The 25,494-nt window shown below is 43.0% G+C and overlaps 2 protein-coding genes across 3 annotated transcripts in view; one reads left to right on the top strand and one right to left on the bottom strand.

Moving 5' to 3' along the window:
- Positions 1 to 230: 230 nt before the first annotated feature.
- Positions 231 to 16,801, bottom strand: LOC140722318 (uncharacterized). 2 transcript variants are annotated; one of them, XM_073037099.1, is made up of 2 exons: positions 16,758 to 16,801; positions 231 to 4,322 (listed from the first exon to the last, which is right to left on the bottom strand). In XM_073037099.1, the coding sequence occupies exon 2, from the start codon at positions 3,928 to 3,930 to the stop codon at positions 2,473 to 2,475; it is 1,458 nt and encodes a 485-aa protein (XP_072893200.1). In that variant the 5' UTR covers positions 3,931 to 4,322; positions 16,758 to 16,801; the 3' UTR covers positions 231 to 2,472. The 2 variants fall into 2 exon arrangements, with proteins under 2 accessions (XP_072893200.1, XP_072893201.1); XM_073037100.1 differs by lacking the exon at positions 16,758 to 16,801 and adding an exon at positions 6,294 to 6,313.
- Positions 16,802 to 20,684: 3,883 nt separating this feature from the next.
- LOC140722302 (uncharacterized) overlaps positions 20,685 to 25,494 on the top strand; it is a 60,378-nt gene continuing 55,568 nt past the window's right edge. The window contains exon 1 of the mRNA XM_073037089.1: positions 20,685 to 20,827. The gene's annotated coding sequence lies outside the window, so the exon portion shown is untranslated. The remainder of the gene's footprint in view (positions 20,828 to 25,494) is intronic.

Here is a 25,494-nt window from a genome sequence, read left to right as displayed (position 1 = left end):
TTTGCTGTTCTCTAATTCTACCCACAGAGATGCTACACATTCCAACCCAATGCCACGTCTTTCTAATGATTTTACTTATTACCAACAGAGCCACAGAATCTCACTACCTGCCAAGCAGAGCTCAATCGTTAACAAAAACAATAAAGGCAATAAACACTTTCATCAATACTGACAGTGACTTTTTTTAATGAAGATATCTTGGTCCCATTTCAATCAGTAAAATTTACAAAGATAAATAAGAACTGAAATGAAAAGTTTAGAAAAGACTATTTACACTCAAAACCACTTAGACTGACATTACCTTGGACAGGAGCAGGAAGAGGAATAACACACATGAAAAAAAATCACACAACAGTCAGATACAACTTCTAAGTATATATTTTTTTATCAAAAATAAACATTATTGAACGCTCCATGTGTGTAAATGCAATTGTGATAAGAAATACAGACCAGAAAACTTAAATGAGAGGCAAACTCAGAAAAATAAATCATTTATAGGGAAGAAAGCATTAACCAGTGCAATGACTGTGACCCTCCATGGGAGACATCCCAACGATATGAGCAGACCAGATGTTGACAAGGAAGCATCGAGCACCTGACTGAGATTTGGAGACCTCTTCCTAAAAACAGAGGGGTTCCTTGCAGAAATACAGAACAAGATGATGAACAAAAAAGAAAAAAAAAGAAAAAATGCATACAATACAAACAAACAAGGCAATACAAGCAGAAAATGCAGAGAAACCAGACACAATCCAACACATTCTGGGATTCTGCAGCAGTTTAACTGAATCTGATTACTTATGCAGGTACAATCAAGTGGCAAATATCATTCACCAAAATCTTGCTTTAAAATACAAAGTCATGAATGACCACATTAACTTTATTAAGGCACCATAAATTCAAGCCTGATCCAGTTAGGGACAGAATCTCACAATTAATATGATAATCAATACATCATTGCTGATAGTATAATCTAAAATAAACATCCAGATATAACATAACAGGATAAACAAGCAGGAACAACTCCCTCGATGGAAATAACCATTCTCAACACACACATGTGCCTGGACCAATGGGGCACCTCACTACAGGCATTGTTTGTGTCATCAGTCAGACAAGCGAATTATTTTCTCTGCCAATTATCATCCAAATGTTGCTAGTCTGTCATTCGTTGTCACGCCCTGCTGCTGATTCCCTTCTCCTCATCATACGTTCTTACCCAGACCAACGACCAGAGCCCCAAACTCTGCCCTGTGCTGACCCGCCTCTGGTATCTGACCCTGCTCCATTGAACATCCAAGTAATGGTTTCCCATTCTGCTTTCAGTGTTTAGAGGACAGTGGTGCTTTCTACCAACCCTTTAGAAGCAGGGAAAATGACTCATAATGTGGAAATGATCCCTGAATAAGGGGATTAGCTCCCAATGTCATTCTTCCTCAGCCCAGAGATTTGACGGTCAAAAAACATCTCAGACAGAACTGCAGTCAGCTTGACTTCTTCAGTCTACAGAAAATTTAAGGGAAACCTCTTCACCCACAGAGTGGTGACTGGAACCTATCCCACAGGGGGAGCGGGAAGTGAAAAAAAGGGGAGGATTCAAAAGGCCTATCGTGGAACAGAATCACTGGCAGGGTCCAACTGGCCTGAGCTGACTCTCTACTGTACACTAGTTGTGTTATGAACTCACTAAGTACCGAAGAAAAAGTTCAAAATAGAATTGATTTATTTGTCACTTCTGTAGAATATCAAACTCCAGTCCCATTAAAGGTGAATGTGCAGCAGAAGAAACTCCTCCCATGCCCAGTGACCAGGGTGCAGAACTGGGTGTGGTGAGCAGCAGCAATAAATGCAGAGTTCAACACTGACAGTCACTCTAAAATCTCATTCAGCAACGGTGATGGACAAATATCCAGCATGCAGCTTATTGAAACCTTCTCCCAGTGTGAACCTGGGAGAATGTCATATGTGTAACATGCTGTAAGGTTTCACTGCTCACATAATGGCCTCTCTGTAATGTTTCACTGTTGAGGTAATGGTTTCTCTGTAACAGCAATGTTTAGGTTACAATGAGAGATAACAGGGTTTTGGAGTGCAGGGCTATCCAATGAAAGAAATGTTCTTTCTTGTGAATCTGGAAGAGAGATTTTCGTGCTCTTTTTCTAGGGAGAGATGCGAAGACATGAATGGAGAGAGTGGGCCCTTTATCTTTCTTTATTTTCTCAACTAACCCTATAGTCAAATTAAGCATTCTAAAGCTCAATTGTTTAATCACATATTGTGTACTGTTTGTTATTTTGGGGTACTGATCTGTAACAGGGGATACATCACACAGCATCCACCCAAACGAGATTTCTTTTTGGCCGGCCTGTAGGGCTATCACCCCCTATAATAAGCTGCTAGCCGAAGCGAGAGTTACACAAGGTTAGTTGACTCAGTGATTCGGTTCCCACAATCACAGCAGGTGAACGGCCTCTACCCGGTGTGAACTCGCTGGTGTCTCTGTAGGTCGGTGGACCGAGTGAATCCCTTCCCACACACTGAGCAGGTGAACGGCCTCTCCCCGGTGTGAACTGACTGGTGTGTCAGTAGACGAGATGACAGAGAGAATCCCTTCCCACAGTCTGAGCAAGTGAACGGCCTCTCTCCAGTGTGAACTCTCTGATGTACCTTCAGTTGAGATGATTCAGTGAATCCCTTTCCACAGTCTGAACAGGTGAACGGCCTCTCTCCGGTGTGAACTCTCTGATGTACCTTCAGTTGAAATGACAAAGTGAATCCCTTCCCACAGTCTGAACAGGTGAATGGCCTCACTCCAGTGTGAATTCTCTGATGTACCTTCAGTTGACATGACTGAGGGAATCCCTTCCCGCAGTCGGAGCAGGTGAATGGCCACTCTCCGGTGTGAACTCGCTGATGTATCTTCAGTTGAGATGACAGTGTGAATCCCTTCCCACACTCTGAGCAGGTGAACGGCCTCTCTCCAGTGTGAACTGACTGGTGTATTTGTAGGCTAGCTAACTGTGTGAATCCCTTCCCGCAGTTTGAGCAGGTGAATGGCCTCTCCCCTGTGTGAACTCGCTGATGTACCTTCAGTTTAGATGACGAAGTGAATCCTTTCCCACAGTCTGAGCAGGTGAATGCCCGCTCTCCAGTGTGAACAGACCAGTGTGCTTGTAGGTTGGAATACTGACTGAATCCTTTCCCACACTCTGAGCAGGTGAACGGCCTCTCCCCACTGTGAACAGACTGGTGTCGCAGTAGGTGAGATAACCGATTGAATCCCTTCCCACAGTCTGAGCAGGTGAACCGCCACTTCCCAGTGTGAAATGACTGGTGTCCCTGTAGGGAGGATGATTCAATGAATCCCTTCCCACAGACTGAGCAGATGAATGGCCACTCCCCAGTGTGAACTGACTGGTGTCTCAGTAGCTGAGATGACAAAGTGAATCCCTTCCCACAGTCTGAGCAGGCAAACGGCCTCTCCCGGGTGTGAACTCGCTGATGTACCTTCAGTTCAGATGACCGAGTGAATCTCTTCCCACAGTCTGAGCAGGCAAATGGCCTCTCTCCAGAATGAACTGACTGGTGTTTCTGTAGGTGACATGACGAAGTGAATCCTTTCCCACAGACCGAGCAGGTGAATGGCCACACTCCAGTGTGAACTGACTGGTGTCTCAGTAGGTGAGATGACAAAATGAATCCCTTATCACAAACTGAGCAGATGAATGGCCTCTCTCCAGTGTGAACTCTCTGATGTACCTTCAGTTGGGATGACCAAATGAATCCCTTTCCACAGTCTGAGCAGGTGAACGGCCTCTCTCCAGTGTGAATTCGTTGATGTCCCTTCAGTTGAGATGAGGAAATGAATCCCTTCCCACAGCCTGAGCAGGTGAACGGCCGCTCACCAGTGTGAACTCGCTGGTGTGTCATTAGGTCACATGACCGAGTGAATCCTTCCCCACAAATTCAGCAGATGATCAGCCTCTGCCCAGTGTGAACTGACTGGTGTGCCCACGGGTGGGATGACTGACTGAATCCCTTCTCACCCACAGAACAGGTGAATGGACTTGTCCCAGTGTGAACTTGCTGATGTACCTTCATGAGATGACCTTGAATCCCCACAGTCTGAAAAGGTGAGCAGCCTCTCCCATGTATAAAATGACAGGTGTGCCAGTCGGTCAGATGATTGAGGGAATCCCTCCCCACAGTCTGAGCAGGAAGGATGATTGAGTGAATCCCTCACTCCACTTCTTACATACATGGACAATGACAGCAAAACAGTGTTCAAGATTCCCACAGATAAATTCCTTGTTGTTGTTAACCTGAAAAAAGATTTATAAAATCCATCAATGGGTGTAGGACAACATTTCAGATGAGCTTACTTGAGTTGTCAAGGTGTGATCTAGCATCACACTGTTACAGTGAAGTTCCACCCAAGTTGGAGTGAGAAATCATCTTCCAACTGGGTACAGTGATGGGATCTGGAATGACCATCAATCTCTCTGATGCTCTTCCTGTCTCTACAAGAATCGGGCATTTCTGCCATCTCCAATCTGTGACCTGGCTCAGTTTGACTCTCTCCATTGGTATTATTCCCTGTTCCCACTGAGCTGCATGGGTGCCTGGCCCCACAGTAACTGAAACACTCTCACAGAAATAGCCTTTGTTGATGTTCAGCTGAGAATTTCTTTCATGTACTGCTAATGTAAAGTGCCAGTTTTAAATCAATATTAACATGCCCTGCCCAGATGAATGGTTGGTCTCCACAGCAGTTAAGAGGAATTGAATGAATATCAGTATTATTTCATGTTCTTGTCACAGTCATGGAAAAGTACAACAGAAACAGGCCCTTTGGCCCATCTAGTCTGTGTTGAACTATTTAATCTGTCGACTCCCATACCCTTAACATCCAGGTACCTATACAAAACTCTTAAATGCTGAAATTGAGCTCGCATGCACCACTTGTGCTGGCTGCTCATTCCACACCTGGATAACTGTCTGCGGGAAGAAGATTCCCCTCTTGTTCCCCTTAACATTTCACCTTTCACCCTTAACCCATGGCCTCTGGTTGTAGTTCCACACCATCTCAGTGGTAAAAGCCAGCTTGCATTTACCTTATCTAGACCCTTCATAATGTTGGTACACCTCCATCAAATCTCCCCTTAATCTTCTCCATTCCAAGAAATAAAGTCCTGCCCTGTTCAATCTTTCCTTCTAACCCATCTCCTCCAGACCTGGCATCATCTTTGCGAATTTTCTCTGAACTTTTTCAACCTCTTTTACATCTTTCATGTAGATTGGAGACCAAAACTGCACACAATACTCCAAACTAGGCCTCACCAATGCCTTGTACAATGTCAGCATAACATCCATCTCCTGTACTCAGTACTTTGGTTTACGAAGGTCAATGTGCCAAAATCTTTCCTTCCGTCCCTGTCGAACTGTGACACCATTTTCAGTGAAATATAGACCTGTATTCCCAGATCCCTTTCCTCTACAACACTCCTCCATGCCCAACCAGACACTGTGTAAGAAGGTCCTACCAAAGTAAAACACCTCACACGTCTGCATTAAATTCCATTTTCCATTTCTCAACCCATTTTTCCAGCTGGTCCAGATCAGCAAGCCATGGTAGTCTTCCTCATTGTCCACTACACCCCAATCTTGGTTTCATCCACAAATTTGCTGATCCAGCTGACCATGTTAACATCCAGATTACTGATATAGATGACAAACAACACTAGATCCAGTACTGATCCCTGTGGCACACCAGTCAGAGAGGCAATCATCTGCTACCACACTCTGGCTTCTCCCAAAGACAGTGTCTGATCCAATTTACTATCTCATCTTGAACGTTGAGTGACTTAATCTTCTTGACCCACCTCCCATATGAAGCTTTGTCAAATGCTTTGCTAAAGTCGACGTAGACAACATCCACCGCCTTTTCTTCATAAACTTTCCTGATAACTTCCTCGAGAGACTCTGTAAGATTGGTTAGACATGACCTACCATGCACAAAGCAATGCTGTCTGTCCTTAATCAGTCCACATCTATCTAAATACTTGCATATCCAGTTCCTGCACACACATTCCAATAACATTCCCCCTACTGATGTCAATTTCACCAAAGTACAATTTCTTAGTTTATTTTTAGAGCTTTTCTTGAACAGCGGATCAACATTGGTTGTCCTCCAATCTTCCAGTACCTCAACTGTCACTAAGGATGATTTAAATATCTGTGTTTGGGCCCCGACAATTTCTGCACTTGACTTCCTCAGGGTCCCAGGTAACAACTTGTCAGGCCCTGGGGATTTATCCATGGCAATTTTCCTTAGGACAGCAAACACCTCCACCTCTGTAATCTGTACAGTGTCCATGAAGTTGGTGCTGCTTTGCCTCACTTCTATAGACTCTGTGACCATCTCCTGAGTAAATACAGATGCAAAGATAATATTTAAAATATCCCCCATATATTTTGTCTCTTCATATGGATTACCATTCTGATCTTCCAGAGGATTTATTTTTTCCCTTGCAATTGTTTTGTTCTGAACATATCTGCAGAATCTCTGAGGATTCTCCTTCATCTTCTCTGCTGGGGCAAACTCTTGCCTTCTTTTATTTCTTCATAAGTGTTCACTTGAATTCACTGTACTTCATAAGTACCCCATTTGTTCCTATTTGCTTGTACCTGGTATGCACCTCCTTTTTATTGATCTGGAATAGGAAAGCCAAAGGGGTGATAGAGCTGCATGGTGGGGGGTGGGGGTAAGGGGGGGTTCAACTAACGTCTCAGGGGGAATGGGAGCCTGAATAACAGAACAGATAGTGGAGGTGTTGTGCAGACAGATGTTGTTCAGTCCTCAGACAAAGTCAGGAATGAAAAACGTTGAGCATGGTGCAGTGAATATGCTGAACCCTGTATATCTCAATGCAAGGAGCATGATAGGAAAGGCGGATGTGTTCAGGCCATGGATCAACACCTGGAATTAAGATACTAGGATCTGGCAACTGTGGACTGGGACAGGCTGCTTTATGGCAAAGGTGTGCTTGGTAAATGAGAGGCCTTCAAAGTGAAATTCTGAAAGTACAAAGTGGGTATGTGCTTGTCAGAATAAAAGATACAGATAGAAACTGTAGGGAACCTTGGATTTCAAGAGATTTTGAGACCCTGGTGAAGGACAAAATGGAGTTGCACAACAGGGATAGGCAGGCAGGTTCCTACGGAGTATAAGAAATGCAAGAGAACACATAAGAAGTAAATCAGGATGGCTAAAAGAAGGCATGAGATTCCCCTCGCAGAAAAGATGGAGGATAATCCTCAGGGATTCCAGATATAGAGTAAGAGCAGAAGGATTGCAAGGCAATCTGGAAGACCGGAATGGCAACCCACGTGTGGAACCAAAGCAGATGGAGGAGATCTTAATTTTTTTTACCTCTATTTACTCAGGAGATGGACACAGGGTCTATGGGTGTGTTTGGAAAAGCAGCATTAAAATCCTGGTCCCTGTACAAATTAAAGAACAGGAGATGTTTGCTGTCCTGAGGCAGATGAGAGTGGATAAATTTCCAGGGCATGACAAGGTGCTCCCTCGGACCCTACAGGAGGCAAGTGCAGAAATTGTCGGGATCCCTAGCAGAGATAATTAAATTATCTTTGGTGATGGGGGGATGTACAAGAGGATTGGAGAACAGCCAATGTTGTTTCAATGAATGACACAAGGCAAAGAGTAGTTGTAGGTGGGTCATATTCTGCATGGAGGTCGGTGACCAGTGTTGTGCCTCGGGGATCTGTTCTGGGACCACTAATCTTTGTGATTTTTATAAATGACCTGGATGAGGAAGTGGAGGGATGGGTTAGTAAGTTTGTTGATGACACAAAGGTTGGAGGTGTTATGGATAGTGTGGAGGGCTGTCAGAGGTTACAGTGGGACATGGATACGATGCAAAACTGGGCTGAGAAGTGACAGATGGAGTTCAACTCAGAGAAATGTGAAGTGGTTTATTTTGGCAGGTCAAATATGATGGCAGAATATAGTATTAATGGTAAGACTCTTGGCAGTGTGGAGGATCAGAGGGATCTTGGGGTCCGAATCCATAGGACACTCAAAGCAGCTGCGCAGGTTGACTGTGTTGTTAAGAAGGTGTATGGTGTATTGGCCTTCATCAATCATGGAACTGAATTTGGGAGCCAAGAGGCAATGTTGCAGCTATGTAGCACCCTGGTCAGACCCCACTTGGTGTGCTGTGCTCAGTTCTGGTCGCCTCACTACAGGAAGGATGTTGAAGCCATACAAAGGGTGCAGAAGAGATTTACAAGGATGTTGCCAGGATTGGTGAGCAAGCCTTATAAGAATAGGTTGAGTGAACTCGGCCTTTTCTCCTTGGAGTGAAGGAGGATGAGAGGTGACCTGATAGAGTTGTACAACATGATGAGAGGCATTGATCATGTGGATAGTCAGAGGCTTTTTGCCAGGTCTGAAATAGCTGCCACAAGAGGACACAGGTTCAAGATGCTGTGGAGTCGGTACAGAGGAGATGCCAGCGGTAAGTTTTTTACTCAGAGAGCGGTGAGTGTGTGCGACAACAGTGGTGGAGGCCGATACGATAGGGTATATTAAGAGGCTTTTAGATAGGTACATGGAGCTTAGTAAAATAGAGGGCTATAGGTAAGCCTAGTAATTTCTAAGTTAGGCACATGTACGGCACAACTTTGTGGGCCAAAGGCTGTAGGTTTTCTATGTTTCGCTGTTTAACATAGAACATAGAAATCTACAACATATTACAGACCCTTCAGCCCACAAAGTTGTGCCAACCATGTAACCTACTCTGGAAACTGCCTAGAATTTCCCCAACGCATAGACCTCTATTTTTCTAAGCTCCATGTACCTGTATAAGGGTGTCATAAAAGACCCTATTGTATTCGCATTCCACACACCCAACACTCTCTGTGTGAAAAACTTACCCCCGACATCCCCTTGGCACACATTTTCAAGCAACCTAAAACTCTGTCCCCTCGTGTTAGCCACTTCAGCCCTGGGAAAAAGCCTCTGCCTATCCACATGATCAATGCCCCTCATCATCTTATACACCTAAAAACGGTTCTAAACATAAACAAGGAAATTATACATTGCTTTGAGGATTTGTTCAGAGCATACACAATTGTGAGGGTACAGATAGGGTAAGAGCAAGCAATTGTTTCCACTTAGGATGGATGTGATGATAACCAGAGGTCATGGGTAAGTGGGGAATGTGAAAACTCAAGGGGAACATGTGGAAAAACCCTTCACTGAAATGGTTGTGAGAGTGTGGAATGAGATGCCAGCACAAGTGGTTCATGCCATTTCAATTTCAGCATTTAAGAGAAGTTTGGATGGGTACCTGGATGGTAGGGGTATGAAGGGCTGTGATCCCAGTGTAGGATGTTGCATCAGAGAGTTTAAAAATCTTCAGCATTGTCTGGATGGGCCAAATGGCCTGTTGCATGGAACTTCTCCATGTCCCTGACAGAGAAGCTGGCCAAACTTGATTGGAAGGGGAGACTGGTAGGAATGACGATGGAGCAGTAATGGCTGGAGTTTCTTGGATCAATTCGGGAGCTGAGTGATCGATACATCCCAAAGAAGTGGAAGCATTGGAAAGGCAGGAGGACACAACCATGACTGAAATGAGAAGCCAAAGCCAACATAAATGCCAAAGAGAGGGTAAATAATAGAACAAAAATGATTGGAAAGTTTTAGAAACCAACAGAAGACAACAATCTCCGGGTCCTGACAGGATATTCCCTAGGACGTTGAGGGAAGTTAGTGTAGAAACAGTAGGGGCTCTGACAGAAATGTTTCAAATGTCATTAGAAACGGGGATGGTGCCGGAGGATTGGCGTATTGCTCATGTGGTTCCATTGTTTAAAAAGGGTTCTAAGAGTAAACCTAGCAATTATAGATTTGTCAGTTTGATGTCAGTGGTGGGTAATTTAATCGAAAGTATTCTTAGAGATGGTATATATAATTATCTGGATAGACAGGGTCTGATTAGGAATAGTCAGCATGGATTTGAGCGTGGAAGGTCATATTTGACAAATCTTATTGAATTATTTGAAGAGGTTACGAGGAAAGTTGACGAGGGTAAAGCAGTGGATGTTGTCTATATGGACTTCAGTAAGGCCTTTGACAATGTCCCACACGGGAGGTTAGTTAAGAAGGTTTAATCGTTAGGTATCAATATTGAAGTAGTAAAATGGATTCAACAGTGACTGGATGGGAGATGCCAGACAGTAGTGGTGGATAACTGTGTCAGGTTGGAGGCCGGTGACTAGTGGTGTGCTTCAGGGATCTGCATTGGGTCCAATGTTGTTTGTCATATACACTAATGATCTGGATGATGGGGTGGTAAATTGGATTAGTAAGTATGCAGATGATACTAAGGTAGGTGGCATTGTGGATAATGAAGTAAGTTTTCAAACCATGCAGAGAGATTTAGGCCAGTTAGAAGAGTGGGCTGAACAATGGCAGATGGAGTTTAATGCTGGTAAGTGTGAGGTGCTACATTTTGGTAGGAATAATCCAAATAGGTCATACATGGTAAATGGTAGGGCATTGAAGAATGCAGTAGAACAGAGTGATCTAGGAATAATGGTGCACAGTTCCCTGAAGGTGGAATGTCATGTGGTGAAGAAAGCTTTTGATATGCTGGCCTTTATAAATCACAGCATTGAGTATAGGAGTTGGGATGTAATGTCAAAGTTGTACAAGGCATTAGTAAGTCCAAATTTGGAGTATTGTGTACAGTTCTGGTCACCGAATTATAGGAAAGATGTCAACAAAATAGAGAGAGAGTACAGAGAAGATTTACTAGAATGTTACCTGGGTTTCAGCACCTAAGTTACAGGGAAAGGTTTAACAAGTTAGGTCTTTATTCTTTGGAGAGTAGAAGGTTGAGGGGGGACTTGATAGAGGTATGTAAAATAAGGAGGGGGATAGATTGAGTTGACGTGGATAGGCTTTTTCCATTGAGTAGGAGAAATTCAAGCAAGAGGACATGATTTGAGAGTCGGGGGCAAAAGTTTAGGGGTAACACGAGGGGGAACTTCTTTACTCAGAGAGTGGTAGCTGTGTGGAACGAGCTTCTAGTAGAAGTGGTAGAGGCACATTCGGTATTGTCATTTAAAGTAAAATTGTACAGGTATATGGACAGGAAAGGGATGGAGGGTTATGGGCTGAGTGCGGGCCAGTGGGACTAAGTGAGAGTAAGCGTTCGGCACAGACTAGAAGGGCTGAGATGGCCTGTTTCCGTGCTGTAATCGTTATATGGTTATAACTAAAATAAAGATCAGGTAAGCTCAGGGCATTGAATTATGATTTGTAGTCTTTAATGAGTCTTGGTTGCACCTACCAGTCTGAAGCATTTACAGGAATAAAATATCCGGGGCCACCATATCTTTTGAAAACCAAGGTTCCCTGCACCAGTTACCTTTCAACTTTTAATTTTACAGGCACATACAAACTCCACAGATTCAAAATTCCACTGCTGAAGGACTCCCATTTACCAAGTACTCCTTTGACAGAAAACATCCTGACCCAGTCCACACTTCTCAGATCCTTTCTGATAACATCCAAATTGACCTTTCTCCTATTTAGAATCTCAACCTGTGTCCCAGACCTCTCTTTTTCCATATTTACTTGGAATCTCATGGCATTATGATTACTAAATACAAAGTGTTCCCATACACTAATTTCTGTCACTAGCCCTGGATCATTCCCTAATAGCATATTGCACACTTCTATGTTGGGAATTCTACATACTGATTAAGGACACATTTGCCAAATTCTACCCCAGCTAGTGCTTTTGCAGGATGGGAGACACAGTCAATATTTGGAAAGTTAAAATCGCTTACCATATCAACCTTTGTTTCTTGGCATGGTCTGTGATCTACCTACACATTTGTTCCTCTAGGGGACTCAGCCTCCCAGCTATGGACATGTCGGACACAGCCGCTTCTTGTCCGTCTTTAATCTCTCCCTTTTCCGGTTTATACTTAGAAATTTCAACTTTATTCAGTCGGATCAGATATAATTATGGCCACTCTCAGAAGCGCCATAAGAAATACGGACCCGGTCAATGGGAAAATCAAAAAAACTGACGAATTCTCGGAGGAACCCACTCCCGGGTACAGAGACTAAAATCTCAAATCAGCAATATCAGCATTGAGATAACTCAACTAAAAGAGAAATTCGAAGGAAAAGTCGACTCTTTGAGCCTTGATCTTAAAGAAGTTAGTCGAAGTACTTTGGACCTTTCCTGTCGTTTGGAAAAAGCCCAACAACGGATCATTGATCTTGAAGCTCGATCACATCGGAACAATATTCGAATTGTTGGATTAAAAGAGAAATCAGAATTGGCCGACACACCGGATTATTTCGCAAAAAATGCTTCAGTCTTTATTTCCAGAGGTTTGCTTACAGCCTTCAGATATCAAAATGGCTCACAGAATCGGCACTTTAAAATTTTTGGATCAAGGTAAAAACAGACATATTGTTGTGCGTTTTCTCCGTTTCAGAGACAAAGAACTTATTATTAAGCTTGTGAGAAAAAAAAAGATCTTTTCAGTATCTGAATTCAGACATTTGCTTTTTTGAAGATTTTCCACGTGAAGTTGTGTTTTTTTATTTATTAAAATTTTAGAAAACTACAGAGAATAAATGTGATGATAAAATAGTGAGAAAAATAATATTAACCCTCCCCCTCTTAACCCTTATCTAAAGAAAGAAAAAAAAGAGAGAAAGATTGCCTGGATATCGGAGGATCCCCACATGCTCCATGGAGTTCAAAATAATTTTAATATTGATTTTTACTTTCCCCAATTAATTTATAATTTTATCTTCAAAGGACCTATGTATTTAATCCTATCTTTTGTAGGTATGGGAGCCAAATTTTCAAAAATATATCATATTCATTTCTTAGATTGTATGTAATTTTTTCAAGTGGAATACAACTATGTATTTCATTATTCCAACAATCCATAGTTAAATATAAATCAGATTTCCAAGTAACTGCGATAACTTTTTTGGCTACTGCCAATGCAATTTTTATAAATTTTTTCTGACACTTATTCAATTTAAGTTTCGGTATTGTCCCTTCAATGTCTCCTAATAAAAATAATACTGGACTATGTGGGAGTTGTACTTCAGTAATTTGTTCCAATAAAAGTCTTAGATTTATCCAAAATGGTTGAATTTTAAAACAAGACCAAGTAGAATGTAAAAAGGTACCAATTTCATGATTACATCGAAAACATTGGTCAGACATATTTGAATTTAATCTATTTATTTTCTGTGGTGTTATATATAATTGATGTAAAAAATTATATTGTATTAATCGGTCGAACATTTATTGTATTTCTCATACTATCAGAACATAATCTTGACCAGTTTTTTCCATCAATTTTAACATTCAAATCAGATTCCCATTTTTGTCTTGATTTATGAATTCCTGATTTAATTGTCTGTTTTTGAATCAAATTATACATACAAGATGTAATTTTTTTAATTTTTCCTTTTTGAATTAATATTTCTATTTCACTAGATTTTGGCATCAACATTGTTTGACCAGAGTTTAATTTGATATTTCATATTTATTTTTTAATTGATCAAACGACATCAATATACCTCCTTCAAAACAATCATCTATATATTTAATCCCCTTTTGGAACCAATTAGTAAAAGTTTATTATCCATTGTAAAAGGAATAAACCTATTTTGAATTAAAGTTCTTTTTGCTAATAGAGATTTCTTTATCTCATTGTCCATATTTACCTTATTCCATAAATCAATCAAGTGTCTTAAAATAGGAGATTTTTTTCCCCCGTATCCATTTGGATTCCCATTTATATATAAAATCTTCTGGTATGTTTTCTCCTATCTTATCTAATTCTATTCTAATCCATGCCGGTTTTTCTTCATCAAAAAAAGATGCAATAAATCAAAGTTGATTTGCTTTAAAATAATTCTTAAAATTTGGAAGTTGTAACCCTCCTAAATCAAATTTACATGTAAATTTTTCCAATGATATTCTTGACATTTTTCCTTTCCAAAGAAATTTCCTTACATATTTATTCGGTTCTTGAAAATACTTCTGAGGTAATTGTATTGGTAAAGTTTGAAATAAATATTGCAATCTAGGAAATACATTCATTTTTACAGCATTAACTACCTATTAATGTTATTGGTAACATCATCCATTTATCAAGATCCTCTTTTATTTTTTTAATAATGGCAAATAATTTTGTTTATATAATTTTTTTACATCATAATCAACTCTAATACCTAAATATTTTATCCCGTTTATTGACTATCAACATTGAGTTACTAATCAACATTGATTATAATTCCCTTTGGTAAGGGGTAAAATTTCACTTTTATCCCAATTTACTTTATTCTTCCAATCTAAAAGATAATCTTTGCAAAGATTGCAATGGGTTTGTTAAATAAATCAAAACATCATCAGCAAATACATTAATCTTATATTCCTCTTGATCAACTGTAAAGCCCCCAATGTCTAATTCTGTTCTAATTAATTCAGCTAATGGTTCTATTGCCAATACAAATAAAGCAGGTGATAATGGGCAGCCTTGTCTAGTTGACCTCGTTAAGCAAAATGGTGTTGAAATCTGACCATTTGTAACTACTTTAGCTTGAGGATTAGTATTTAAGGTTTTAATGCATTGTATTAAAGATTTTCCTAACTCATATTTTTCCAATACCTTAAATAAAAAATCCCATTCCAATCTATCAAATGCTTTTTCTGCATCCAAAGCAACTGCCACACTCATTTCCTCTCTTTTTTGTGCCAAATGAATACTAAGTAACCGGGTTATATTATCCATCGATAATATAACAGGAACATAAAGATTCTGTACCCTCAAAATTTTACTTTTAAATGCAGATGTGAACTTTCCACTATTCAGGACATTTACAAAGACAGTTGCGCGAAAAGGCCCGAAGGATCACCCCCAACCACAAACTGCTCCAGCTGCCACCATCCAGGAAACAGTATCACAACATAAAAGCCAGGCCCTACAGGCTCTGGGACAGCTCCTTCCACCAAGTTATCAGACTGATTAGTTTATGCTGACACTATTGTATTGACTGTTCTTACTATAATTACTATATATTACACATTGCACATTTAGATAGAGAAGTAATGTAAAGATTTCTACTCCTCAGATATACGAAGGGTATCAGTCATTTCAATTCACCCTCTCCACTGTCTGTTCTGGCATTCTGACTCCACTTCAGTTTAACCCCCCACCCCCCACAACACACACTAGCACGAGCCAGCCTTACCACTAGGATCTTAGACCTCTGTTAGTTTTAATTCCCTAACAAGCAAATCAGCTATCAGCCCTTTGATATTCCTCTGTGAGGTAATCCCCCTTAACAGTTTCTAAAGTGTTCAACCTGTTGTTACAGGGGATGGCCAGAAGAGTACTCTGTGATGGCTATTTAACCTCTATCCCCTTCCTGACTGTCACGCAGTTCCCTGTGTCCTGCACCTTGGGTGCAACTCATCTCTCTTCTTGTCATATCTATCAGCCCCTCCAACTCCCGGATGATCTGGAATTCATGCATTTCAAGTTCCAACTCCCTGACCTACAGGGCTACAAGCTGCAGCTGGATGCACAATTTGTAGGTGAGGGCATCAGGGACACTGGAGGTCTCCCCACCTTCCCACCAATGTCCCCTCTAATTTGTAATGTCGAAAAATCTTGTGCTGTGCAATTTTTACCCACTGACAACATGTGTACACTGAATTTTAAATAGAGAGGTATTTATTTTAACAGCTAGCAAAACACTGTTAATCAGAACTTTGATCTCCTCTAGGTTTGATTGAGTTCATCTGCACTCTCACACAGCCTGTGTAGCAGGACTGCAGAGGATAATGAAGGATTTTCTCACTCCAGCTTTTGCACACCATCCATATCTGATTTGCTTGCTAAATGATGATTTAAAAAGTCAGATTTCCAAGTATCACTCCACTTCCTCCCACTTGCAAATTCTCCAGCAACTTCTGCATCGCCACAATACTCACAGGTAACACCAGTTTCTGTATTGTACATAAATATTTCCCCTGAACCCTCCACCTGACGGTGTTGAACTCATTGTTGGCAATGCCAGTGAATATGACGGGAAGGGCACTGACTGGAGTCTGGCAGCTTTGTGATGTGAAAGATACTTGTTGCCCAGGGCAAAAGTGTTTGATATCATTATGTACCCAGACAGAATGGATCAAAACATGTTCTCACCGGTACAAAAGTTCAAAACAACAGGAGATAGAACAAGCAACACACATAAAATGCTGGAGGAACTCAGCAGGCCAGACAGCATCTATGGGAAAGAATACTAATTCTGAGTTCCTCCAGCATTTTGGATGTGTTGCTTGGATTTTCAATGTCTGCACATTTTCTCTTGTTTGTGATTGGAGGTAGAACAAAGGTGATTTTCTCAACTGGTGATGTAAAAGATTTTGTTCCCTTTCTCCGAGTTCCTAATCCTTGCATTCAGATAGCTGGAGCTCAGCTCTGTCTGAGAGATCCATCGGTTCCCATTCCCTCATCAACTGGAAGCTCCCCGGGGCTCGTGTACGGATCGTTGGGCTGAGAGAGAGGGAAAAGAACAGAACTGTCCCGGGGTTACGGTGGTCCGGAATCCAGAGCAATTGCCCCGAATTCGGGGCTGAAAGAACGCGCCACGATTTCTTTCTTACCTGGAGCCGAAATCCTGAGGCCTTTTGTGTACTGCGCATGCGCGATATTCGGGAGCACCCCGCAATCCTGACGCCTGCGCATTCGATCGGTGCTTCAGTGACGGCGAAAATTGTGACGCAGAGCATTCCGGGTAATCACGGTGCCATTAAAAGTTTCTGCAAGCTCCGGTTCCATGCCTATACCTCAGGTTTTTTATTGTGTAGAAAACTCAGCAGCTCTTTTAACGCAAAAATACAGCTCCTATAAACAATGTACTTAATAACAGCAACCTTTCCGCATGTCTAATGCCGAAGGAGAACATTCTTACAAATGCAGTTTGGAAACACAGGAGATTCTGCTGTTGCTGGAAATATAGAAACGCACACACACAAAATGCAGGAGGAACTCTGCAGTTCAGGCAGCAGGTAAGCAGAGGAGTACTCAGTCTAGACATGCTAAAGAGGGTCAGCCTAAACGTTGTCTATTTATTCCTCTTTGCACTTGCTGCCTGATCTGATAATTTCCACCAGTATTTTGCAGAAATTAACCATCCTTTTGCTTTTCGATCGACCAGTTTCAAAATGTTTCGGATCTTTCATTTGTAGCCACATCCTGCTGGTCTGATTCCTCTTCTTCCTACTCCTTGTAAATCCTAAGCCCTATCTCTTTCTGGAGCCCCAAAGCCCTGACTCAAGCTGGCAACTCGTTGATTTCTGACTCTGTTCCATTGAAAATTCACTCTCTAGTCTGCTGTCAGAGTTTGGAGGCGCATTGCAACAACCCAGCTGTCTGAGGCACAATCCTTTGAAATGAGTGACAATGACACAAAACTTTGAAAAGAGCAGGGAAGAAGGAGTTTAACCACCTTAGTCCAGAGCTCTGAAGAACGTTAAAACCACAGTAAGCTCATCTGAAATGGCTAAATGAGGGGGCATGGTTTTAAGGTGCTTGGAAGAAGTTGCAAAGGATATGTCAGAGGTAAGTTTTTCCACACAAAGTGTGGTGGGTGTGTGAAATGCACTGCCGGTGACAGTGTTGGAGTTGGATACAATAGGGTATTTTAAGAGATTCCTAGATTGTTACATGGACCCTAAAAAAATTAGAGGGCTATGCGGTAGGGTAATTGTAGGCAGTTTCTGGTTGGCACAACATTGTGGGCTGAAGGGCTTGTGATGTGTTCTAGATTTATATAATTCCTTGAAATTCAAGGGAAATCTTTTCTCTGACCGAGTTTTGACTAGTTGCAACCTGTCATCCCAGAGGGAGTGGGGTGGGGGGGGGAGCGGCAGGGATAGATTTTAAAATACTGATATGGAACAGAAACATGGGCAGGGACAAGATGGGCCGAGTGGCCTCATTAGTATACATTGTGAGTGTGGTAGAGACAGTAAGTACCTGAGAAACGGGATTTGATACAGAACCGATTTATCTTTCACAGTTCCACTATATTAAACACCAGTCTAGTTTAAGGCTAACATCAGCAGAATAGACTCCTCCAATGCTCAGTGACCAGGGTTCAGTCCTGGATGCGACGAGCAGCCACAAGAACTGCAGAATCTGACAGTAACAGTCCCTCATGATCCTGCAGCTGCCTTCAGTCACCGTGAAGGTTAAACAGAGCTGATTTGAACTTCCCCCCTGATGTGAAGTTGCTGGTGTTGCCGCAGCTGGGATGATTGAGTAAAACTCTTTGCTCACTCCGGACAGAAATGTGGCCTCTATTTATTGTCAAATCACTGGAGCATCACAAGGTGGGTTAACTGAATGACTCGCTTCACCCACACGGAGCTGGTGAACGGCCGACTGAATCCCTTCCAAAATGAGACCCAGTGAATGATGTCACAATGCTGCAACGTCATGGCAATGTATCCTACCAGATCACGGACATGGACACGTGTTCGGTTTCTTCTTGTAGCGAGTGGGGCGCTGTCTTCTCCAGCATCTCCGCCTCCACAATGAAGGATCGGTGGCATTCAAGCGCTGGTAAACTGGCAGATACAGTGGAACCAACGTGCTGTTGTGTTTGAGATTCCCATACACAAAAAGTGTACAGAAGTTTCTGCACTTTTAAAAGTTTACAACGCACGTCAGTGGGTGAAGGACAACATTTCAACTCAGATAATTTTAGTCTCCATGGTGCCTTCAGAAAGAAAACAGTCACAGTTCAAAACAATTTGGAGGAACAAGACTTCACCTTCTAACTGGCCACAGTTCCGGCATCAGGCACAATATCAAACTCTCTGCTTCCCTCTGAATCAAAATGATCATTCATCCCCTTCATCAGTCTATGACTTGGCTCAGTTTGTCTATCTCCTTCCCATTCTGAGCATGCGCCACACACTCACTGAGATCACATTTTATTTACACGGCTGCGACTAGAGACTTTCTGATTATTGTGTCCCTCCTGGCATTTGACGGTGGTAAACTCAGAGACAGCAATGCTACTGAACCTCAGGAGTAAGTGATTAGGATTTTTCGTTGGAGATCGATAGACTGCCGGTAGTGTGTGTGTGGTCGTTCTCAGACTGGAAGGAGGTAGCGTTTGGAGAATCCCAGAGATCAGTCCCTGACCACAGTTGTTCACAGTTTAATGTCCTGGCGGAGGCAGCGAGATGTGAGATGTCGCAGTCTGCTGGTGACGCAGAACGAGTGGAGTTGGGGAACGGGAGGCTATTCACATGCAATTTCATAGCTTTGCAATCAGTACATAGTGCTTTGTTGAGACTGTACCTGGAATATGGTGTAAAATCCGGCTCCCGATACTAACACGGGTTAGACAGACTAAAGAACAAACTGCCGGAGGAACTCAGTGGGTCGGGCAGCATCTGTGGAGGGAAATGGACCGTCAACATTTCGGGCCGAGACCCTCCCTCTGGACTGAGAGTGGACGGGAAATAGTCGGAGAAAAGAGGTGAGGGGTGGGGATGGGGCAAGAGCTTGGGAGTGAGAGGTGGGTCCAGGTGAGGGGGGAGGTGGGAAGTTGGAAATACTGACAGGGGTGGGAGGTGAGTGTTTGGGGCAACACCGGGCTGCAGAAGGTGATAATTAATTCCATAGAGGATTAACAAAGAGGTGAGAGAGTATTTGTTATAGAGAGTGCAATGAAGATTCACCAGACTGGTCCCTGGAGTGGTGTGTCATCATATGAAGAAAAATCAAATGCGATAACCCTTTCATTTAGAGAATCGAGAACTGAGAGGTGAACACATTGAAATGCACAACATCATTACCGGTTGAACCAGGAATCCCAGTCTCTGAAAACGGGGGTGGACTGTCTGGGATTAAGATGAGGGGAAATGTCTCTACACCGAGGGTGATGAATGTCTGAAAATCCCCACAACAGAGGGCGGTGAAGACTCGGTGACCTTCCTCGCATAAAACGGAGGCCGGCAGATGTGTGGGGACTGAAGGAATCGAGGAAACGAGGATCGGGCCGAAAGATATGGCTGAGATGGGAGATCAGTCGCCATCTTGTTGCTAGTTAGAGGGGCTGAATTGTCTCCTCGTGCTGTTTCTCACTTGATGTTTCAGTGTTCCTGTCCAGTGAGGCTCCGGAGAAATGTGAATAGAAATGAGTGTTTATAAACAAAACTGATTTAAATGAAATCTGCATATTTCCAATTTGGGTCTGAATTTTGTGTCTGGGGTGGGAATGGAATGCCTAACTCTGTAACCAGTAGGGTGGAGGGGTGGGGACGGGGAAGATATAGAGGGAAAATTAAAAATGTATCTGACGTAAACATGAAATAATGTGGGAAATAATGAATTAACGTGGGGAAATGCAGCATGGGTCGGGCAGAGTGTGAGGGACGAGGAGCAGAGTCACTGGGTCACATGGGCGACCCTCCACCGTCACCTGAACCCGTTTTACCGCGTATACGCAGTATCTGCGGGTTTGTTTCCGAGGCTCCGCCCGTTTGACGCGCTGACGACATCGCGCAAGCTCAGTCCTTGATGATCGGTGTTTCTCTCGTTCTTTGTGGAAGCGGGTCGGTGGAGGAATCGGAATCGGGAGAGGATCTTTGCTCTTCGGGGCGTGGAGCCGGGGACGGATTATTCTCTGCCGGGCGACACCAACAATTTCCCTTCGGTGAGTACTGGAGCCGGTCTCGAGAGCGGAGTTCTGATGTCCCGTAAACTTTCCCCAACTCAAACAAGAGAAAATCTGCAGATGCTGGAAATCCGAGCAACACGTACAAAATGCTGGGGGAACTCAGCAGGCCGGGTAGCAGCTAGGAAAAGAGTACAGTCAACGTTACCGGCCGAAACCCTTCGGCGGGACTGGAGAATAAAAGGTGGGGGTGGGGAAGGGAGAAGGAAACACAAGGTGATCAGTGAAACCTGAAGGGGGAGGGGATGAACTTTCCCGAACTGGCGGCCTCGCCTCGCTTCCTTCACAGAATCTGCCGGGGTCGGTCCGGGTTGTGAGACCTTCACACCGAACCGTCTGAGATGAGCCGCCGCTCAGCCCCTGTTGTTCCGGTCCGATTAGCAGGATGACGTTAAACATGTTTCTATATTGTTACTGACAGAGAATTGCATATTTATGTTCCGTGTGTTATCTGAATGTACTTGCCTGTGATGCTGCTACACGTCAGTGTTTCCCTGTGCCTGTACCTGCCCGTACTTTCTCACTTGGCAACAAATTCTACTGGACTTGAGAAAGCGCAGTGAGATTTGATTAGTGATGATCCCCTTGGCAGCTCGGTGAGTGGAATGTCGGGAGACAGGACTCTGTTAAATGCAAAACCCTGAGCAGTGTCGATGATCAGAGGGATCTTCAGACTCATCGCTGCCTGAAAGATCTGCACAAATTGATCAGGTGGTTAAGACGGCAAATGGCATGATAGTCTTTAGTAGTTGAAGCATTGAGTTCAAAAGTCGGGAAGTTGTGTTGCAGCTTTATACAACTAGTTAGACCACATCTGGAGTGTTTCATACAGTTCTGGGCGCCCCCACTCTCGGAAGGATGTCGGGGCTTTGGAGAGTGTGTGGAAGAGGTTTACCAGGATACTGCCTGGATTAGAGGGCATGAGCTATAACGAGAGTTCGGACAAATTTGTTTTGTTTTCCCCAGAGCGGCGCTGGCTGGGGTGAGACTGGATGGGCGTTTATAAGATTGCCAGAGGAATAGATAGAGTGAAATACGAAATCTTTACCTAGGGGTTGAAATGTCCAATACATTTAAGGTGAGAGGAGATGTGAGGGGCAAGTTTGTGGCAGACATCCTACCCTGCAAAAACTAATTTCAGGGATGTAGCACCACCACCCCCACCCCTCACAACCCCATAAGTCCTCACCTCCCCCCATCGACCTCCAAGTGTGTATGCATACAGGAGATTTGATTATGAAAGAGCACAACAATTTATTAGATCACATATTAAATCTATTTACACACACACAGACACACACATATGTATATATATGTATATATGTGTGTGTATATATGTATATATATATATATATATATATATATATATATATGTTCCTTGTAGAGTATTTTGTAGGCAGTCTCAATGCTAATAACTAAATACTAATGCAAAGAGCTTTTCTATTTTGCAAACATTCCTTACACTGTGATGTGGCTTGCATGGCAAATTAGAGCATTTTGCCAGAAGTTTTAACCTCACAGCATTCTGTATTAATGAAATTGTTAATTTTGCAAGACATCAGATTCGCAAGTGTTTTGTGAGACAGCAGACTTCTGAATTCTGTCTTAATGTGACACGCCATTCTGAGTGCAATTTCTACTTCACAATCAGAATTTGGCAGCACCAAAATCAGCTTCATCAACTGGCAGAGCTCTTTGAATCTCAACTGTCCTGTGCTCACAGATTTTACTTTGGACAGCTTCCGTCAGAACTAATCAACTGGCAAACTTTTGTAGTTTGGCACCAGTCCTTCAAGGTTAGTTGAGACACTGAACAGAACCGATGGACAATAAAAGAGAGAGAGAGGTCGACTGTAAAGCCCACCCACAGAGAAAACTGATAGGTCTACTTAGCACAAAGAGAGACTAATCAGGATGTCTCTCTCCCTCTTGCTGGCTCACTCTCAAAAAGATAATTTCCCGGATATTATATATAATTTCTGGGCATCAGGGAGCCGCTGTCAATATGTGGGAGACTCCCAGAACTTCTGGGATAGGTGAGATGTCTAGAGTGGGAGGTTAGTTGGGGTGATCTGCTTGGGTTGGGAGTCCCCACCGGTTATGTGTTCACATTTGCCCCTCCCATTTAACTGCAGATGGGCAGCATCTGCGTGTCTGTTTCTGCCCCGCCCTCTGGATGATGTAACAATCATTGCACACATGCTCACAGTCTTCGGATGGATGGTGATTTCCTTTCCGCTCAGTGCTGAAGTGGATCGTCTGCGGGATCGGGAGGGATCCTCACTTCTTGGATCACGGTCTGTGGGTTGAAGATATCACTTTCCCATCGGTGAGTATTGAGACCGATCCCGAGCGGGGAGATCCGATGTTGGCTGTGAGCCCCAAACTGAGGGCGAGTTACGCATTTATTTTCCAGTTATCTGGGCTCATCAAAAATATGTCGGCTTCACTGAATCTGCATTGAATGATCCAAACCAGGAGCCCAGGCTGTCTTTTTCCGCAGAATTGAAATGGAAGTCCTGCCGACAGGTCACGTGAGGCTGTTTACTGCAGATCTGCCCCACCCTCTGCTTTGTGACGTAAGATCATGTGGTGTGTGCACACAGTTCCCAGATGGGTGGTGATGCTTCCTCCATGTTGTGTTGGGGAGATCTGATGTTGGCCACTGAGTCCTGTTAACTTCCCCCAACTCACCTCGCTTCCTGAGGCTCCTTGCATTTGTCCTGAGCTTTATGGCTGTTGTGTCTTCTCCCTGATTGGGGTGGGTGAAAAAGGAGAACATCCCAGATTGTGGGGATCGTGTGAATAGTCAGAAGCATTTTCCCAGGGCTGAAATGGTTGCCACAAGAAGACACAGGTTTACAGTGCTGGGGAGTAGGTATAGAGGAGATGTCAGGGGTAAGATTTTTGCTCAGAGAGTGGTGAGTGCTTGGAATGGGCTGCCAGCAACGGTGGTGGAGGTGGATACGATAGGGTCTTTTAAGAGACTTTTGGATAGGTACATGGAGCTTTGAAAAATGGAGGGCTATGGGTAAGCCTAGCAATTAATGTAGGGACATGTTTGGCACAACTTTGAGGTCCGAAGTGCCTGTATTGTGCTGTAAAATTTCTATGATACTATGTTTCTATTTTTGATTTCAATGCCTGCTTTACCAAGGGACTAGGAAGTCTAGAAAGAGTTCTTTGAGGGGAGAATGGTTTCTGTAATATGTTGTTTAGTATCCAAAGGTCTCTGCTGTTCCTCACAGTCATGGGCAGAGCTGTTACCATGCAGAGCATGAAGTGTCCGGATGGGAAACTTTCTATGGTGTGTTGATAAAAATTTGGTGAGGGTCAAAGTATATATGGCAAAGTTCTTGCTGTTTGTTTAAACTTTGTCATTTTAGAATATTTTATACAGTAGTATGTACTATTCATTCAGTATCTGTGTATTGCTGGAGGATCATCAGTGATTGTCCTTGAACCCTTCTCCCACCTAGTTCCATCTGCTCATTCCCAGCCCATATTGTTCAACCTCTGTCCAGCCTCTCTCTCCCCCAGCTTCAGTGATGTATATCAAGCATCTGGGGCAAACTTGGTCCACCCTATATCCCACTATCTCGATGTTATATATCAGCAATCTTTCTTCTAACCCTTGTCTTCATTGTGAAATGTTCTTTTGCACCTTTGGTCTTGCTGAGTTATTTCCAGAATTGGTTTTTGTTAGCTGGAATGCCAGAGGGTCATCAGGTACCAGTTCTGTTGTGCATTGTTTTCAAACTGTGACTGTCAGCAAAGAGTACTGGAAGAGTTGGTACTTGGGCTATAATCCCATGATCGGCATTCCCAGCATATGGAACTGTCGGTGTTTTGGCTTTGAGATTGGTTAGTGCTTCTATAGATGGCGCTGGATGGTCATCCTTCTGAAATGAAGCAGAAATTTTGAGCAGCTGGATATTGGTTGTAGGGAAATCCCTGATTGCACTACCAAGTGTGAGATGCAGGGACATTGTGTGAGAATCTCAGGGTCGGTGAGTGGCAGATTCAGTTGTGTGACTCTGTGAGGATGGGTCCTGGGATATCACAGTTTTTGATCCAGGTAAAATGGACCTGGGGATCGAGCTGCTTGGGCTTATGGGGTGTTGAATGAGTATTTCTTGTTGGGATCAAGCGTTTGTTACTGGAGTTCCTTTGGAAGCAATGACTGCTAATCTGAGGAGAGGATTAGTTCCCATTCCATTCTCACAGGGACAGGCTGTGAGTAAATGGGCTGTTTCATGTTTACAACAGTAGAAAAAGACCATGAGTATTGTGTTCAATCTATGTTTGGAAATCTCCCCCCCCCCCCCCCCCCACTGTCACAAGTCTGTCACTCGGTGGAAGTCAAGTTGCTGGAGATCTGCACTAAAAACTGAAAATGTTTTGAAGTCATTCTGACAAAATGTTATTAACCTGAATTGTAAAGACTGTTCCTCTCCCCATAGCTGTTCCTTACCTGCTGAGCGTTTCTGGTAATTCCAGTTTCTTTTTATTACACTCACCCTGGAATGGTTTATATTTCCTGAAATGGACCTGTTTTAACCTGGAAATGGATCATTCTGTGATAGTAGAACAGTAAAGAAAACACAGCTTTTACCTGTAACATAATCCTGGTACCAATCCGTCTG

This window comes from Hemitrygon akajei, unplaced genomic scaffold, assembly GCF_048418815.1.
Source record: "Hemitrygon akajei unplaced genomic scaffold, sHemAka1.3 Scf000074, whole genome shotgun sequence".
NCBI lineage: Eukaryota > Metazoa > Chordata > Chondrichthyes > Myliobatiformes > Dasyatidae > Hemitrygon > Hemitrygon akajei.
This window is presented reverse-complemented; position numbering and strand designations above follow the sequence as displayed.

Excerpts from the sequence above, each read along its gene's own strand:
- LOC140722318 (XM_073037099.1), bottom strand. The coding sequence starts at position 3,930 with ATGACACACCAGCGAGTTCACACTGGTGAGCGGCCGTTCACCTGCTCA.